The sequence below is a fragment of the Onychomys torridus genome, chromosome 1 (genome assembly GCF_903995425.1).
Source record: "Onychomys torridus chromosome 1, mOncTor1.1, whole genome shotgun sequence".
In the NCBI taxonomy this organism is placed as follows: Eukaryota; Metazoa; Chordata; class Mammalia; order Rodentia; family Cricetidae; genus Onychomys; species Onychomys torridus.
In genome coordinates this window covers 62,629,971-62,649,118 of record NC_050443.1, presented here as the reverse complement: position 1 = coordinate 62,649,118, position 19,148 = coordinate 62,629,971, and the positions used below count along the sequence as shown (strand labels likewise).

Below are 19,148 nucleotides of genomic sequence, written 5' to 3'. Positions count from 1 at the left end.
GCATGTAGAGGTCTGAGGACAAGTGTTTTCCTCTACCTTATTTTTGAGACACTGTCTCTCACTGAGCCCAAAACTTACCAACTGACTAGACCAATTGGCCAGCAAGCCTGGAGATCCGACTGTCTCTACCTCCCTGACCCGCCATGTAGGATTGCAAATGTGTACCACCACACCTTCCTTCTTATGTGGGTGCTGGAGAGCTGACTCAGGTCTTCATGCCTGCATGGCACACACTTTAGTAACTGAGCCATCTCCTCAACCCTCTAATGTGGTTATACTGTATGATTCTACAATAAAACAATGATAAGTGGAGAATGTAAAACAGCTATGTGAAATTAATATTGTGACAGTCCTGTCCATAACAGCTACAGAAATGAAGTAGTTAGCAATACATTTAACCAAAAGGTAAAAGATCTGCGAAATGAAAACTACAAAACATTGATGGAAATAATTGAGATGGATACACAAAAACTGGAAAGAGACCCCATGATCATACATTAGGAGAATGGATGTTGTAAAATGTACATATCACCCCAAGCAATCTGCATTCCTAAAGCCATCCCCTTCAAAATGCCAGTGAGGTTCTTCATAGAACTATTTAAAAAAAAAAAAAAAACTTAAGTTTGTACAAAAAAAATAGCCAAAGCAATCTTGAGAAAATGAAAGGGAAGAGACCTTGCAGGACCCAGCTTTAAAATATACTACAAAGCTATATTAGTCAAAACAGGACAGTACTAATATACAAATAAACATCTAGAGTAATGGGGTAGAACACAAGTAAACTTGTGTGTCTACAATCAATTGATTTTCAACAAAGGTGCCAAGTGCATGTGCTAGACAAAAACATGGTCTAGAAGAAAACATAGAGGAACACACATGTCTGGTCATTGCAATGGACGAGAACTATTTGGATGTGACCCTAAAGGTACACAAAACAGCTTTACAGGCAAACGGGACTTCATCAAACCAAACAGCTTCTGCACAGCAAAGGAAACAATTCTCAGAGTGAAGAGATGACCAACAAAATGAGAGAAAACGTTTCCTGGCTATATATTTGAGAAGAGGGTGTCATTCAGTACACACAAGTAACCCATGCATCTCTCTGGGCAAACCCAAGAAGTACAACTAACAAATGGATGATTCACCCAAATAGACATTTCTTAAGAGAAAACCTTCAAATGACCAAGGAACACACAAAAAATGTTCACTATCACTAATGACCAGAGAAATGCAAAACTAAAATGAGATGTTACCTCCGTCCCATAGGACAGGCTTTCAAAAAAGATGAATGATAACAAGTGTAAATGGGATGTGGAGAAAAGGGGCCCTGCCATACCATTGGTATATAAGAACATAAATTAATACAGCCATTATGGGAAACAGTAGGGAAGCTCCTCAAAAAAATTAAACTAGAACTGCCACTGCTCTGGCCATCCCACCACTGGTTATTTATCCCAAGGACATGAAATCAGGATGCTGAAAAGGAACCTGATTCACATGCTTGTGTAGTTCACAGCAGCTGAAAGATGAAAGCATAAGAATCCATCACCGATAAGTGGATAAAGAGACTGTGATTTATGTCATGGAATATTTATTCAGACCCGAAAAATGAAATCCTGTCACCTGTGACAACATGAGTGAAACTGGAGGTCATTACGTTAAGCAAAATGAGGCAGCACAGAATGACAAATACCAATATAAGAATGCTGTAGCCTGGAGAGTCAGGGCAGGGGGGCAGGTGGAATGGGGAAGAGTTGATAAATAGGTGCTAAGTTACAGTTAGGTAGGAGCAGGAAGTTCTGGTGTGTTATGGTCCAGTAGGCTGATTATAAGTACCATTAATGGACTGTATATTTAACAAAACTAGGATTCTTTTTGCTAGAAAGAAATGATATAACTCTGATGTGATATACATTTGAGGAGGTAGGCATGCTTACCTGCCTTGAAGAGTCCCACACACAGACAGACAGACACACACACACACACACACACAGAAAGACAGACAGACAGACAGACAGACACACACACACACACACACACACACACACACACACACACACACACACTTCATATGTATCAATGAACAAAATGAAATTGAAAACATGTATGGCTGAGTGTAATTTGAATGTCTCCTAAGATCCATATGTACAGACAGACATGGTTCTTACAGAGGTGCTAATGGGAAGAGCTGTACCTTTAAGGGAGTATGTCCTTAAAAGAGATTATCAGACTCTTCCCATCTGTCCTCCCTGGCTCCTGAATTGAGATGTGGCCACTTATTCTTACTCTTTCTGTCTATCACATTCCCAAGGGATGAACCATGCAAGCCACAGTGCCTTTGAAGTTCCCCAATTTGTGAGCTACAGAAATCTTTCCTCTTTATGAATTAATTGCTTGGTGTATTGCTGTACTGATGCAAAGCTGACTAATACAGAAAAACTCCATTAAAGAATGACCCAAACTGCTATATACAAAATAACATTAATAATCATCTAAGGTAATGTAGTTTTAATTTAAAACTTTAATAGAATTTATTAAGTGTATTAGGGAAAAATTGAATAAAATTACAGGATCTGTTGATGGTTTGGTTTTTTTTATAAAAAAACATAATTAATTTCAGAAGAAATACTCTGAAGTTATTACAGAAGATTAAAGAAATATGAAACTTGGATAGTTATTTAATGGTGTATTTGATTTGAGAGACTATCTAGGGCCTTTTGCTAAGCAAGGCAAGAAAGTAAGCCCCTTCTGTTCCTCTGCCACTCCTTTCCAATTCCCAGTTAGCTCCCATTACGTCATCGAGATGACATCAAGACTTCCAGTCTTTACATTCTGTTCTGCACTATCAATGGCTAGTTGACTTGTTTTAATTGTATATTTAAAGAATTTACCACTTACTTTGTTTTTTTAAAAAAACTGAAGGTGGGGCTAGAGAGATGGCTCAGGGGTTAAGAACACTAGCTCTTCTTCCAGAGGTCCTGAGTTCAATTCCCAGTACCCATATGATGGCTCACAACCATCTTTAATGAGATCTGGTGCCCTCTTCTGGTATGAAGGCATACACTGCAGGCAGAACATGGTATATACATAAGTAAATCTTTTGTTGTTGTTGTTGTTTTAAGAAAATAACTAGTATAATAGTCTTTTAAACAATGAAGGTGAATGAACGATCTTTTGGTACTCTGGGTTCATCACAAAGGCAGATTAGATGGTTCTCTGACCTATTTGCTATTGCCTGTCCACTATGCAGAGACTACTCTGTCAAACTTTGGTCCCTCAAACCTGCTCCATCGTCCTCTTGTGTTGAGTGCTCCTGGCCAAATGTGGGACCCCACAGGGGCTTTTGTTATTGCTCTACTAACCTTTTCTGCTCTTAGACCTATGGGCTCTTTAGCTAAGTGAGCACGTGGGCAGCTGTCCTCCACACTGTATTTTGTTAGCACATGATCGTGCATGATTTGCTCATAAACTTTTTTTAAAGGAAGTCAATGGTTCCATTTTATCTCAATATGTTCCTGTTCCTTTAGTTTTGTTCTTCCTAACAAACACTGCTGAGACATTGTGCTTGCCCGCCTCCCATACCCATCAGTGCTCCTGAAGAACAACATTCATCTTGCTTGTGGCTCTTCTCCAAATCATTTCACTCCATCTATTCCAGCCTGTGCATCACCTCTCTAATCACAATAACTTATTTTATTGTTATTGCTTGTGAAGCAACCTTTGGTTCTGTTTGGTTTTAACTTAGTTTTTGAACTTACTATGTTTTGTACAATTTTTATTGTATATGCTTAATATTAATGTATATATAAAATGATTAATACATATATGCATAAAATTTCAAAATATAGCCATCCCTTTTAGAGCTGAGTCCTCTAAAGTCTCTTATTCCCTGCACAAATTGTGCAGGTTTGGGTCTCTGTGTTAGTTCCCATCTACTGCAAGAAGAAGCTTCTCTGATGAGGGCTCAGTGAGACAATGACCTATGGATATAACAATATATTGTTGTGTTGCTATGCTCCTTTAGCAGAATAATAATAATAGCTGAATAATAGTTGTAGCCAGGCAGTGGTGGTGCACACCCTTAATCCCGGCACTTGGGAGGCAGAGGCAAGTGGATGTCTATGAGTTTGAGGCCAGCCTGGTCTACAAAGTGAGTTCCAGGAAAGCCAGGTCTAAACAGAGAAAGCCTGTCTCGAAAAAAAGGAAGAAAATAAAAAAAGAATAATAGTAGTAGGTTTCTCTCTAAAGCCCATGACCTACCTAGTCCCAAGTTCTTGGCCACCTTAGCAGTGTCAAGTATAAGCTTCATCTCATAGAGTGGGCCTTAAATCCAAAGAAAAGTGGTTGGTTACTTTCGTAAGGTTCTGCTATTGCACCAGTATAACTTGCTGGCATGTCTCTGTTGGAATGTACAGGGTTTGTGGCTGGGTGATATTGATGTTTATGTTTCTTCTTCAGCAGCATGCAAGGCAACTTCCAGCACCACAAATGCTGGTCGGGAGGGGGGAAGATTCCAGCTGGGTACCAGCTCAATCTCTCCATGTTCGATGACATAAATCAGTTGTGTCTTCAGCAATAGGGCTTATCATCAGGTTATGGAGAATAACCAATAGCCTTGGCAATAACCTGTGATGCTTGGGGAGTAGGTCTGTGAGAACCCTTTGCCACTGAAGGTTTTATGTGGTGACATAACATGTGTAGTCAGTATTATATGGTGATTCCATTTGAACTGATTTCACATATGTATCAGATAGTATACGCAAAATGAACACCTTGGGGTTTTGTGGACTTTTTGCTTTTTAATTTTTTTTTAAAGTTTGTTTTGAATTTGAGGGGAGGGGAGTTGAGAGAGAGAAGTTAGGTGGGTAGGGAGGTGAGTAAGATCTGGGAAGAGTGGGGGGGAATATGTTCAAAATAAATTATATAAAAATTTTAAATAGAAAATAAGCCAACAAAAATTCAAAATAGGCTTTATTTTTGTCCTTGTCTCATCTTAACAGCTCCTGTTGTTTTTCTGCCTCTTTCTGTTCTCTTCTGATCACCATAAAAATCTCAGTCCTCACTTTTGAGCCTTTCCCCACTTCTTTGGGAATACAGAACCTGCTTGCCATGTTCTCTGGGGAGCACCTTGATCAGTTGCTTGTGTGACCTGCTTTAGAAGCTTTCCCTGCCGCCCGAGTCTTTCTACTTCACATTCTCATGGTAGTTGTGTGCACAAATCCCACACTGGTGCTCTGAAAGCATCCCTCTGCTGGTGAACAGAACAAACTGCAAGGATGAGCTAACACATTTCCCAAAGCTTGTCTTCAAGACCCTATCATCAAATCAGCTGTTTCCTTTACCCACACCTCTGTTGGAACTGACAGCATTTGAAAGGTTGCTTGGGACCAGGGAAGGAGGTTTGAAACTACGTGATGCACTGTAATAATCCAGTTATTGCTGCCTCCATTTCTCCTTTCACTCCACTTCACCCTTGGCATCCTCCTTCCACTGGGAGGCAAATAAATGTGGTTTCTCCTCCAGCTCCTGCTCACCCACAGTTCTGCAAGGACAGTCTCTGGGACTGCACCTGGTCCTCAACTCAACATCTCTCTAATCAAAGAACTCTGAACAGGCCTTTGAGGTTGTCCGAGCAAATCTGTGTCCCTCTTGGTGCTCAAGGTAATATTTGTCATCACTAAATTATCCTTCTCACTCTGATGCAGATTTTTATGCTGTCTGGCAAGTGTGTTTCATAACTTAGAGTTGGGGTTGCAGCCTTTCAATGTTCACTGCAGAGTGTCTCTTTTATATATTCTCTTTGTGGTTTGTTGTTGTTGAATTCCAAAGGAGAGGAATGAAAATTTTAAATGCCATTATTTTCATGTTAGCAAAAAATAAACAACTAAAATTTCCATATAATAAATATAAACAACTTCTTATTAAATTTTGTTTATACAAACGGTGATTAAAAAACTATCAGGCCAGGCAGTGGTGGCACACGCCTTTAATCCCAGCACTCGGGAGTCAGAGCCAGGTGGTTCTCTGTGAGTTTGAGGCCAGCCTGGTCTACAGAGCGAGACCCAGGACAGGCACCAAAACTACACAGAGAAACTCTGTCTCAAAAAAACCAAAAAAGAAAAAAAAACCACAAACAAACAAACAACTATCAATCTTTTTTTCTGAGACATCTTTAATGATGGGGGTAAGTTTGACCTTCTCTTCATTTTGTATAGCAGGATCATTTGTAAGTCCCTTTTCTGGGTAGAAGACTTAGAGAATGTTCAGTACTGTGGAAGAGGTGACATAATCTGTGCCCTCAGTTGTCACACACAGGGCCTCAACTTTGTACTGAGACTTCTGTGATTTCACTGAAGATGTCTGACCGATTCCTAAGGAAGACCTTGTGGCAACAAAGCGCCCTAAATTCTTGCATCTGGGCAAATACTTGTCTAAGTCCTTTCCATCTGACGGTCAGTTGGGCAAGGTATAAAATCTGTCACTCACATTTTTATTCCTTCAGTATCTTAATTATGTTACTCTGTTGTTTTCCAGTACAAAGCAGTATTGTTGGAATATCTAAGGCTAGTATGACCTTCTTTCTCTATTAAGCAGTGATCCTCTTGTCCAGGTGCAAAGCCACTTCTTTATCTTTCAAATGCAGTCATTTTAGTAAGATCGTTTTCAGCGGTTGTCATTGCACCAGGTTTCCCAGGTGTAGGGAGTACTCTTTCAATGGGGAATTTAAGTCTTCTGTTGTATTCTATTCTTAGATGATTTTCTTTCTTGGGACTTTGCATTTATTAGATTATTTTCTCTCTACCTTTTATATCTATCATTTTCACTTGAATCATTTTTATTTTTGTTTGATTTTTGTACACCTCTGTAATTACATTATCTAAGTCTAGTCAGTTCTAAATCCTTTCTAGTTTAGAATAAATTTTGCAAAACAAAGCAAAACAAACTCACCCTTAGTTTTTCAATTCTTTTTTTTTATAATTTAATTTAATTTTACATATCAGCCATGATTTCCCCTGTCCTCCCCCCCCCACTTCTCCCCAGCCCACCCCCCATTCCCATGTCCTCCAGGGCAAAGACTCCCTCGGGGATTCAGCTCAACCTGGTAGATTCAGTCCAGGCAGGTCAAGTCCCCTCCTCCCAGGCTGAGCAAAGTGTCCCTGCATAAACCCCAGGTTCCAAAGAGCCAGCTCATGCACTAAGGACAGGTCCCGGTCCCACTTCCTGAGTACCTCCCAAACAGTTCAAGCTAATCAACTGTCTCACTTATCCAGAGGGCCTGATCCAGTTGGGGGCTTTAAAAAAAAATTTAATTTAATGAGGTCCTGAGTTCAATTCCCAGCAACCACATGGTGGCTCACAACCATCTGTAAGGAGATCTGATGCCCTCTTCTGGCATGCAGGCAGAACACTGTATACATAATAAATAATAAATCTTAAAAAAATAGAAAGTTTTTCAATTCTTTCCTGTACTCCATTAACTAACTTTTTGCAACACTGTTTTTATCGTGTTCTATAGATTTTATATTTTCATTTGTTTCTGTAGTTTTCTTAGTTTCTTTCAGCTCATTTTGTAGTATTAAATTATATTTTCATGTGCTTCAAGGTCAAAGTTTTTATTATGCTGCTGTGCTACCAATACTATTACCTTGTCATGATCTTTGCAGTGTGCTGATGTTCCCATATAAATTAATGGTTAGCTCTCTTTGCTTTTAGAGAACAGGAGTGTGAGGTAGTGGAGTATTTCAGAATATTTATCACCTTCATGGTGAGAACTCCCTCTTCTGCTTCCTGGTGTACTCTACAGTTTAGCCACAGTTTTGACGTTTGTATCCCTGGATGCTATCAAGGAAATGAACATTCTCCTCTCCCTCATTCCATGTCACCCTCCTTTCTGTGAGTTTCCAGCACATTCTCTGAGGGGCTGTGGGAGGCCTGCGTGGTCATTCTTCACTCACACCCTTCTCGTGGGGTCACTGATTGGCATCCACTCACTTTATTCAGTTTTTTTTTTTCCCCAGAGCTGAGGACCGAACCCAGGGCCTTGCGCTTGCTAGGCAAGTGCTCTACCACTGAGCTAAATCCCCAACTCATTATTCAGCATTCTAAGCAGAGTGGGGTCACTCCTCTGTCTGGGGATGTGTTCTTGGTTTCCCTGTGCAAGGGCCCTTGGCCCTGCTTCTTCTCTTCCTGCTCAGCATCTAGTGGGCGGAGTTGTGGTTTCTGCTATTGTGTCTGTTTGACCTTTGCCCCTCGTGTCACTTATATGAAAATTACCTGTGTCTCTTTCCGTTTGCAATCCTAATTGTTTCATTTTTTATTTCATGGTCTTTTTTTTTTTTTCAATGAGGGGTTAGAGGATATTAAACAATAGTGTTGCTGCCATAATTTGGCTTCTTTGAAAACCCATTGATGATTTAAAAGGAACTGTTGACAAAATACATTCAGAGGTCACAGTATCCGTCCTCGTTGACTGCAGCTGCCACTTACAGATTGATGAGTCCCACTCACAACCTTGGCACAAATCCCACCCTGGCTGCAGTTCTTTACCAAGACCTACACAGACCCTCAAGCTGTACGTGTTTCAAAAGGAAACCCATTCTTTTCCTCTTACATCACCTTCTGAAGATGTTTTTCTTTCTCTATCTAACTTTGTCATCAGTGCCACACTATCCATTAACTTTCTAGGACAGAGCTACAAAACTTCCCTCTTTTTCCCTCATTCACTGTCAAGTTAATGGTCAAATGTGTCTGTTACATTCCCCAAGTCTCTTTCAAAACTGTACTTAACATGCTTTTATTAATTTGTTGACAATCTCATACAATGTATTGTGATCACATTCACACTTAACCCTCCCATTAATGCCTCCGAGCTCCAGAGGACAATTTGTAAGTCTGTCATTTAGTATTTCACTTGACTTGTGGTGTTTACGTAGACATTTCCAGTTGTGCTAGTTTTAAGTGTGTACAAGCTGCACAGGGAATTATCTAAGCGAACCAGTTCTTAGCAATGAGAAAAACACTGTCTGCTATTTTCTACACCAACAGCTTCATTATCTGCCAGTCATCTGAATCCAACCTCGACCTTCTATGGCTTCTCCATCTCCTATGTCTTCTTGCTCTAACACATGATCCAGGCTGCCAGTTTGTCTTAGCTTCTGAGTATTCAAGTGTTTCTGCCATACTTTTGAGGATGCTGGGGATACACAAACATAACCTAAATCTTCTCCCATCTGGTTACATCCTTGGCTTTCCATCTCACCTCCCACCATTTCCTTTATGAATCTTGTTCTCAAGTCCCAGAAGACTCATAAACTCAAGTCACACACTATCTGGAATAACCTTTGATCTCATTACCAAAGAGATTGCCCTCATTTCTTCAAACTCAATATTAAAGCCACATCCTCTAAAACCTTTCCTAGTACTGAAGGAGGAATAGAGGTTTTCACACTTCCCATAGTTATGCATGTATGGCACCTATGTTGGGTTCCCACTACATGAATATGAGTCTTATTTCATCTACCTGCCTTCTTAAAGTGTGAATTCATTTAAAACTGTGTTCTCAGTTGTCTCTGATTCCTGGTGCCTCTAGCAATCAATACAGCAATGTTCAGTAAATGTCTGTTGTTTAAGTGACCAAGCCTGTAAGGCTATGAAATAGGACTATTGAATTTAGAATTAGCAATTATAAGTTAATACTTGTCATATTATAAATAGTTAATAACATGTGGGTCAATGCCAGTCTATCCATAGGATAACACTGATAGAATGATCTGAATCCAGAATCATCTATTCCCTTGGTTCCATCAAATACCAATTATAAAGGTAAAGACTAAGAAATGCCCAACCAAGTTTCTTGGACTTCGTAATAAAGAATCAAGAAGTTGGGGGCAGGGTGAGAGACTGCCCAGTGGTTAAGAGAGCATACTGCTCTTGCTGAGGACCCAAGTTCCATTCCCAGCACCAATGTTAAGTGGCTCACTGATGTCTGTAACTCCAGTCCAGGGATATCTGACATATCTGGCTCTTTAGACAACAGTGTGCGAGTGCACACACACACTTAAATTTTTTTAAATATTTGAGAATGTTTTGAAATAAAGAATCCAAAAATTGAAACATCTTGAGGGCAAGTCCATTTTAAGTATAAGCTGAAGATTTCTTCCATAAGATTGCATGCATGTGAGAGACACAAACACACATATAGAGAGACAGAGCAAGTGAGTGAGCAAGAATGAGAATGTGAGCAGGAGAACATCTTTCATGTACTTACCAGGTTCACAACTGGCTTCTGAGTGACCATGCCCTGGCCTTGCACCAGTTTTTCACTAGTGCTGGTCTGAACCTCTTTGGGAAATATTTAGCAGCTGAAACAAAGGAGGAGCAGAGAGGAAGGGGTTAAGAATGGCTCTTACCTTTGACCAGTCTCCAGCAGTCAGCTGTGGAGGGCAGTCTGTTCTGGCACAGGACTTATGAGAAGATGCCTTGGGTCCTTGGCACAACTCATCTGACAAATTCAAAAAGCTTCCATCTGTTAACAGCTGTCGACAGGTGACTCTCCGGTTCTGGGTTCCCCCACCACATGTCCTGGAACACTAAGAAAAGAGACTGTGAGGCAGTGGCCTCATTTTCTGCTAATGCAAAGCAGGGCTCCCACCATTGTCATAAGCAGAATGGGACATGGGTTGCCAGGCTTCTGTACCTGCTGCCACTCTTCAATATGCCAGCTAGGAGGGCAATCAAACTGATTGCATGCTCGTAGGGCATGAGGCTTTTCATCTCTGCATTCCTCCAGAGGGGCTGGGGATTCCTCAGGATGTAGGCAGTATACATCTCGGGTCTGGATTCCAACGCCACAAGTAGCTGAGCAGGATCCCCAGGAGCCCATGTGCCATCTGTACCAAAAGCCAGGTGAGGAAAAGGCAAAGGTGACTGGGAAAAGGTGAAGCTTCAAATGAGGCAAAACACAACAAGCACCGGCCATCTCAAGCTCCTGGAAGAACCTCTAGAAAAGCAGTTCTCAACCTGTGGGTCGCGGCCCCTTTGGGAGTCCCCTATCAAATATCCTGCATATCAGATATTTACGATACAGTTCATAACAGTAGCAAAATTACAGTTATGAAGAACCAACAAAATGATGTTTTGCCGGGGTGGGGGTGGAGGGTGTCACCACAACGTGAGGAAGTGTAACAGCGTTAGGAAGGTTGAGAACCACTGCTCTAGATCGGATTACTCTGTACAGCTCCACACTGTGGCATCTCCATGAATATGTGTGATTGAAACCCAACATTTAAAGGGAAGAAATGCCAGGGACGCGGTTAAAGAGCTCACTTGTTTGGGAAGATCCTGAGTGACACGGAGCAAAGTGCTTCCTCCGTCCTCCCTGCCACCACCATTCATCAAAAATAAAACCTTGACGTGGTTGAGTCCTGGAGCAAAGATGATTTATAGAGGCACCAAAAGCAGTTTTACATGCTTACAAACACATTTCAGGAAATCTTCAGGGCACCTGGATTCGTTATTTGTAATATCCTTGAGAAAAATTCCTTTCTGTTAGGACTGGATTTGCAGCATATATATAAAATGTGATTCCTTTCTAATAAGATCTTGGAAAAATCAAGTTTCCTTGTGAAACAGCTGGAAAAATTGAAAACTACAGCAGCTGCATTAAATTCATATTTCCAAGTCACTGCAGTGAAGATTCTTGCAGTGTACACCCACACCCGGAGCTTATATGCCCCACTTCCCTTAGTGCTGGGGAATGCCATTTTTTAAAAGTATTTGTCCATCTGATTAGTGAAATGTTGTATATTATGGTTGTTTTACTTGTAGACATTTGATTTTTAGGGAACATGAATTCTTAACTAGTTACCATAGAGCTACTACATCAGGAACGAACCATTTAAAATGCTTAAGATGTATGTTAAAAATTATGCTGGCTCCAGGGTGTTTTGTAAGGCAAAAAAAGGAAAAATAATGAACTTCATAAAGTGAAATAAAATCATATTTAGCAGTGAGGTACAAACCTATGATGCAGCAGCTAGTCATCAAATGCTAAAGTGGGCATAGAGTAATTTTATACAGTACAGTGTGTGTGTGTGTGTGTGTGTGTGTGTGTGTGTGTGTGTGTGTGTATGAGAGAGAGAGAGAGAGAGAGAGAGAGAGAGAGAGAGAGAGAGAGAGAGAGATTGTACTATTACACCAAAAGCTTCTCATACAACCAGATAAGCACACAACCAATGAGGTCTGAGTAACAGCATTTCTGTTTTTTGTATTTTCTGCATTTTATTACATTCATTCATCATATAGGCATTCATTACCAGAGAAGAACAAGTTCACTCAAAAAAACATTTAAATGTAATTATTTGATTTTTTCATTTCTCTTTTTCTGTAACAAACATGTTTACTTTTCTAGAGGAAAAAGGGAAAAAAGCAGTAGTACTTGGGATGCGATACAAAGAACAAACATTTTATTAGTGAAAGGAAGTTTGCTAGTGAAGGGCTAACAACCCCAGCATAACAGTAAAGCGAGAAGCAGGTTGAAATGTCCGTGTGTTAAAGGTTCAGTCCCCAGCTTGGCACTGCTCGCAGGTTGTGGGACCTTTAAGGTCAGTGGGGAGCTTTAGGTCACTGGGGGCACGTCTTTGGAGGGGTGGGACTCCAGTCCCTTGCCCTCTCTTTCTTTTGCCATGAGGTGCCTGGGCTTCTTCAACCAAATCCTCCCAGCATGATGCACGGTGCCACTACAGGCACCTAGAAGTAGAGTGCCCATCGGTGGGGACTGACACCTTCCAGACTGTCAATCAAAATAAAGGTCTCCCTTTATCAAGTCAGTTGCCTCTGGTATTTATTAAAGTGTTGGAAAGTTTACTAACATGATGCACATGTAACATGAACTGCTAGGTATAGGAAACGATTATTTCTATTTAATGATTTACTTGAAAATATCTTTGAAATAGATTTCTAGAAAACAGCAAAATGTTCATTCAAGGACAAGACTCTATTAGCTTAGATATCCATGGCATTCCTACAAAGTTTCAAGGCATATGTCAATCCCATTTGATGTTTAGTTCTCCAAAGTAAAAAATAGAATTGAAATATTTGAATGGATATTATGAAGTTTGAAAAAACTTGGGGCACAAAGACTCACATAGAAAGAAAAGAATTTGACATTTGAATATATATTCTAAGTCCTGCATAAAAGTGGAAATCACAACTGCATAGAAACATCTTAGTGAAGATATCTGTGCTCCACGACGATTTCCATACTGAAGCACTGCCTTCCAATAGGATGAGGCTTTTCTGAAGTAATTAGGGTGAGAATAGCCATAGGGTACCTTTCCCCCTACCATCTGCAGACATAGGGAGAAATCAGGGCTCCAAAGGCCAGGCAGAGAATGCTCTCCATAAGCCAGACCCTATGGGCTTTCACCTTTCACTTTCTAGCCAAAGGGAAAACAAAGTTCTAGTGTTTAAGTCACCCTCACAATGGTACTTTGTTCTTACAACCTGACATCACTAATACAGTAAGTTTTCTGACCAAACTAGAAGCAAATTAGACAAAACCTAAATATTTTGAAAGTATGTAGTAATCTTATAAATTACCCATGAGCATGTATGAATTCACACAGAGAAAAATGTCTGGAAAATTATATATAAAAATATTAATAGAAGGAATTGTAGTTAGTGTTTTAAAATACATATTAATAAAAAAATAAAAAGTCAAAACTTGTAGAATACACCTAAAACTGATTAGAAGAAATTCAATAGCCTTAAACACATACTTGAAGAATAAAGACTGACTTTAATAATCTTAGTTCCTACTTCAAGAGGTTTAAAAAAGCAATTAAAGTGAAAAAGTAGAAGAAAGGAGAGAGAGATGATAGACAGACAGATAGATGATAGATAGAAGATAGATGATAGAAGATAGATGATAGATAGATAGACAGATAGACAGACAGATAGAATCATAGAAATAGTAGAAATGAATAAGCTGGAAGATAAAAACATCTGTTTCTTCAAAAGTCTAATCAAATTAAGTCTTTGAGAAAGTCTAAAGCAAAAGCACAAATCACTGATGTCAGGAATTTATAAGACACTCTTGAAAAGTGAAGTCGTTAAAATGAATGTAAGTTTATAGTAAAAATTGTCAATAAATTTGAAAATTACAACCTCCTGCATCAGTATTCCAAATGCTGGGTGAGATCCCAGACACACACCACCCTGGCATGATTGTCTGTTTTATGGTCATCAAAAAAGGCCTTCCCTCTCATAACAAAAAAAAACAAAAAACAAACAAACAAACAAAAAAATCTATCCTTTCAGACACAAAAACAATACATCTCAGTTCATGGGGTGGATAGTTAGTTTCCATAATTTGCTTTTTCACTAAAGTAGATGCTGGCTTTGCATAGGTTCTCCACTTTATTCCTTATCTTCATTTTGTCCTAGGGTTTATAGACTTGATAGGCAAAAATCTAGTAAGTCAAGAAGTCTACGTTGCTGGGCTTGGCAACTGCATGCACCCACACAAGCTCTAACTTTAACACTGGATTCGTATTCTAGATTCCATGTTACCTTTTTTCCCCCTTTTTTCTTATCTCAGGCTTTCCTTTCCTCCTTACAAGCCTAGTCTATATTTCAAGTTGTTCTGCATACTTAAAGGTATTTTGTTTTGTTCTTGTAGCCCAGGCTGGCCTCAAACTCACAATCCCCTCCACTCAGTCTCCTAAGAGCTGCAATTACAAGTGTGAATCCTCATGGCCATCTCAGACCTTCGCCATAAAATTCTGCCTCCGTGATGTCTCAGGGCATGGACCAATGTAAGCAAGGTCTTTGCCATAGACAGGAAGTGGTGAGTGCTAACATTTTTTCCTGTACTGTATCCCTATTTCATTGACTTTTTTTTTGTAGTTTTTTTTTTTTTTTATCATTTCTTTATAACACTCAACTATTCTACTCCATTTCTGCCTATTTCTGTTTCACAATTTCTGGCTATTTATATGGGTTATATTAATTAATTTCTGTCTCCAAAGATGCTAATAGCCTCAGTGTTTTTCAGCTTTTGTGTGTGTGTTTTAATTTCACCTAGAGTAGGTTCTTCTTCCAAATGATGAACCTATTGACTATTTTCATTAGTATTGGATGTCTTCTTGTGCTTTGGAATTTGCACTTTCAGGTACAATTTGAAGGAAGAAGAGAATCTCTATTTCTCTCTCTCTCTCTCTCTCCCTCTCTCCTACCCTTCTCCCCCTTCCTTTTTTCCTTTTTCTGTCAAGTAGGAACTGAACTCTCATTTGCTGAATCTACCTCAGAGCTTCTCATCTGCGAAGAGCCTCTGTGGGCCAGCTTTCTTGTCACATCCTGTTCTCCTCCTTTGCAAGCATGGACAGCTGTTTTCATAGGTTTGTTGCTAGTAGACATTTTAATCCCCCCCCCCCTTTATACCAGATCTATCAGTGGTCTGTATTTGGAGCAAACCATGAGACTCCAATGTTATTTTAACTGGAAATTTATCAATTAGACTATCATTGGTCATATCTAAGTTTATGTAGCCTTAGGCATGAGAAAAGTTATAAACTATACACATGCACATACACAATATTTTGTTGGCAATATGACTATATATCTAATTATTTAGGAAGCATCGGTTTCACTCTTAAAACATTTAAGCTTAAACTTGTAAACCTAATTATTTTTTAAAAAGTATGTAACTAGAAAAATCAGTTATAACCCCAAGGGACAAGAAATGGAACTATTTCTTCCTGGAAGGGGACAACAGTTTCTTATCCTATGTGTGTGCATGTATATGATGTATATGTATATGTTTATATATTAATTCAAGAACTGAGTAAACAGTTGGTGTAAAAACACATCCCTCTTGCCTGTTGCTCCTATACGCCCTCCCATGAGGTCCAGACTCCTGATAGAGAAGGATGTCTTCAGACTAGTGGGACCATTATGTAACCCTGCGTGTTTCTATGAATGTCTGGCTCTCTCCTGGAAAAGGCAAACTCTGCAAAATAGCAGCCATTCAACAGTTACAGGATAGGCCACGGGGAGCAACTCACGAGAGCAAATAAGCACACAACACCCCCCTTGGAGACCCCAGGCCAATACATCAAGCACATTTGCCTTAGGGTAAATACAGGTCTACTGACTGTCCACCCCAGTCTCAGTGGTAAGCTTCACCCTGGGGTGAGATTTCACTGCTATTGCCCTTGGAGTCGGTAAATATTTATATGGAAAATATTATGCAACCCCCTGTCCCTGTTATTCCTACACCACTGGTTTCTAGAACTTAAAACATTTTTGTAAACTTACCTTTATTTTGGCATGGAACCTTTGCCTCCCCTGGGTTTTCTCCAACATAACTCTCAATCTTTGAAAAGGTTATTAAAGTTGCAACTTTGAAACGAGGGACAATATTTCCTTTTGTATAAAAACAGACTCTTAATTTTGCAGAGCGGCCAAAGCATATTGTCTGCTCCATTCTTTCCAGCTTGGAAGCCCCGTGGCATGTGTTGCTGAGGACGGAGAGAGGAAGAACACTCTGGCTATGGTGGGGAGGAAGGAAGGGACACTGTGCCTGTGGGCTGCTAATCCAGCAAACTTCACTGGGCAGCCTTCAGAAACATTTTCCAGATTTTGTCAAGTCTTGCTGGGGTTCGGTGGTCAAAGTAGGGGGGCACTATGAACTAAACCCTAGCAGTTGTCCAAATCTGACCTTGTCACCCCAGAGAGTGCCCAGCTTTGAATGGCTTGATTGAATGAGTTTTTCTACTTGACCACAGGGAGAATGTGACACTCATTCAGCTCATACTGTGATTTCTGAATTTGAATGTTCCTTTGGGCCAGTGAGTCGGGTACTCTTGATGCTGAGTGAGGACTCTGAGCTGCAGCTCACTTCCTGAATCCCATGATCACAGAAAATGTGATTCAAGGGTTAGAATTAGGATCACGAAGATGTTTTTATGTTACTATGAGTTGCATTATGATCCCCCAAAATGCCAAAATTACATAATTTCTACATCTGTAACTGAGAATTTATTTGCAAATAGTTTGGGCAGTTGGTTAAGTTAAGAGGTGGTCATTAGAGGGGATCCTAGACAACCTGAGTGGTGTATTCTGGAAAGGAGAAATCTGGAGACAGACACACTGAGGAAAAGCAATACAAAAACCACAGGAAGAATGCTCTTCACGAGCCACCGAATGCTGGAGCCAGGAGCAGGGAGTGAGGACCGGAAGCGATTCTCCTTCCCAGCCTTCAGAAGGAACCAGTGCTGCTGACTCTGTGGTTTTGACTTCGCATCTCCAGATCTATGAGATGATAAGTTTCGATTCTCCCAGCCACTTCATCTACCGTGCTTTGTTAAGGCCGCCCCAGGAATCTAACTCGATGCCAAATAAAGAACACGGATTTAAGTGCCCAGGAAAAGAAAGCCAACCAGAGGCTCCATATGAGAGAGTCACACTGTAGTCACCCTGCACATTAGAAAGAGAAATCTCTCAAATTTCACCCCTGCTGCTCTTGCTGAGGACCCAAGTTCAGTTCCCAATACCCACATTGGCCCTCTTACAAACTACCTGTAACTCCAGCTGTAGGGGATCCGACACTCTCTTCTGACCTCTGAGTACATATCTCCATACACACACATATAAACATGAATCTTTTTAAACACAGTGAAGAATTTTGTCAATGATCTGGGGCCTCCATCTCCCCTGTGATAATGTAAATCGCTCTCATGGGATGTGTCTTCAGGCTGCAGTACATTCTGGTTTACCCAGTTTTATTGGTGCCTGGTCTACTTTCTGACATCTTCCTGTCAGTGTCCTGGAGAGTACAGAGCCCTGAAAAGAAACTAGCTTCCTGCCAATCTGGAATGGCACCTGAGTCTAGAGAGAAGGTACCCCAGTTTCGTGGGTTGTCTTTTCTTCTTCCATCTCATCTCAGCCAATGGCTATGAGAACTGCACGCTTCCTCCTCCTTCTGTGGTCACCACCCCCACTCTGCACAAATTCTAGGTCATTTCTTTTATAGCCATCTTTCCAGGGAGAGAGGGCGTCGGCTGGTGTAGAGAAGGGGGATGGCAGGCGGCGAGGGCTGGAAACCGAGAGTCGGCTCCGCCAGGAGCAGCTTCCTTTTTGTGGTTTGGAAAAGGAAGAGTTTGGACTAGATAGTATTTAATGAGAAATCTCCATTCTTGTGTTTGACTTTATATCATGCGGTTTATTTACTGTGTGTTCTTGGGCAAGTTACCAACAATCTAAAAACCATAATTCTGTTCTCATATTACGAAACCAGGGCTATTGTATTATATATTCATCACCACATTTCTAAATGGGTGTGAAGCTACTGGCTAAAATAGCAGAGGAATGCACGAGATAGCACAGGCAGTAGCTGCAAGTTCATCCCTCTGCTTGCTGCATTTAAAGTCGATAGAAGATTCTGGATGTGCTAAGACCCTCAAGACTCCGCTCCTGAGTGCTGGTGCACAGTGGAGCACAGTGTGGGAAGGACTGCACTCCGAACATTTCTGGAAAACACTACAGAGACAGGATTATCTTTAGGGCTTCAGACACAGAAGCAGACTCATTTATCATTCTACTATGCACACCTGTTACTGTGGTCTATTCACAGTAAAAGGCATGGTGTCTCTGTGGGTTCACAGAAAACCCCAGCTTTTCTAAAAGTGTCTGAGATTTCAGTCTTAGAATGAGAAGAAAACTAAGAAACCTGGATAAGTTGATTGGTTCACTAAGGTTTCTCTACTTAGTACCAAGTATTATTGTGAGCGGATTCTCCCAATTGGATTCACACCCCACACTACCCCAAATAAAGTCATTCTTTGTGCCTGCAGCAAGTATTCCAAGACAACCCCATTCCCTAGAAGATACTAAAATCCATGATTTCCATGTACCTTACATAAAATGGTTACTTTTGTGTATACCTACACACCCTCTGATGTACTCTAGGTTAACAATGTAAATACTGTGTAAAGAGTTGCTACATTATACTACTTGGGGAATAGTGAGAAGAAATAATAAGCCTGGTGTTTTTGTTTGCTTTTGGTTGCTATGATAAACACTGTGGCCAAAAAGCATCTTGGGGAGGCAAGGGTTTATTTCATCTTAACACTTCTGTAGTTCCCTCA

The 19,148-nt window shown here is 40.4% G+C and overlaps 1 protein-coding gene across 1 annotated transcript in view; it reads right to left on the bottom strand.

Annotated features, from left to right (window-relative positions):
• The window catches only part of Adamtsl3 (ADAMTS like 3), a 291,872-nt gene that overhangs the window by 55,309 nt on the left and 217,415 nt on the right, over positions 1 to 19,148 (bottom strand). The window contains exons 18-19 of the mRNA XM_036188825.1: positions 10,697 to 10,889; positions 10,410 to 10,589 (exon numbers count right to left, since the gene is read on the bottom strand). Of these exons, the coding sequence (XP_036044718.1) occupies positions 10,410 to 10,589; positions 10,697 to 10,889 (373 nt within the window). The remainder of the gene's footprint in view (positions 1 to 10,409; positions 10,590 to 10,696; positions 10,890 to 19,148) is intronic.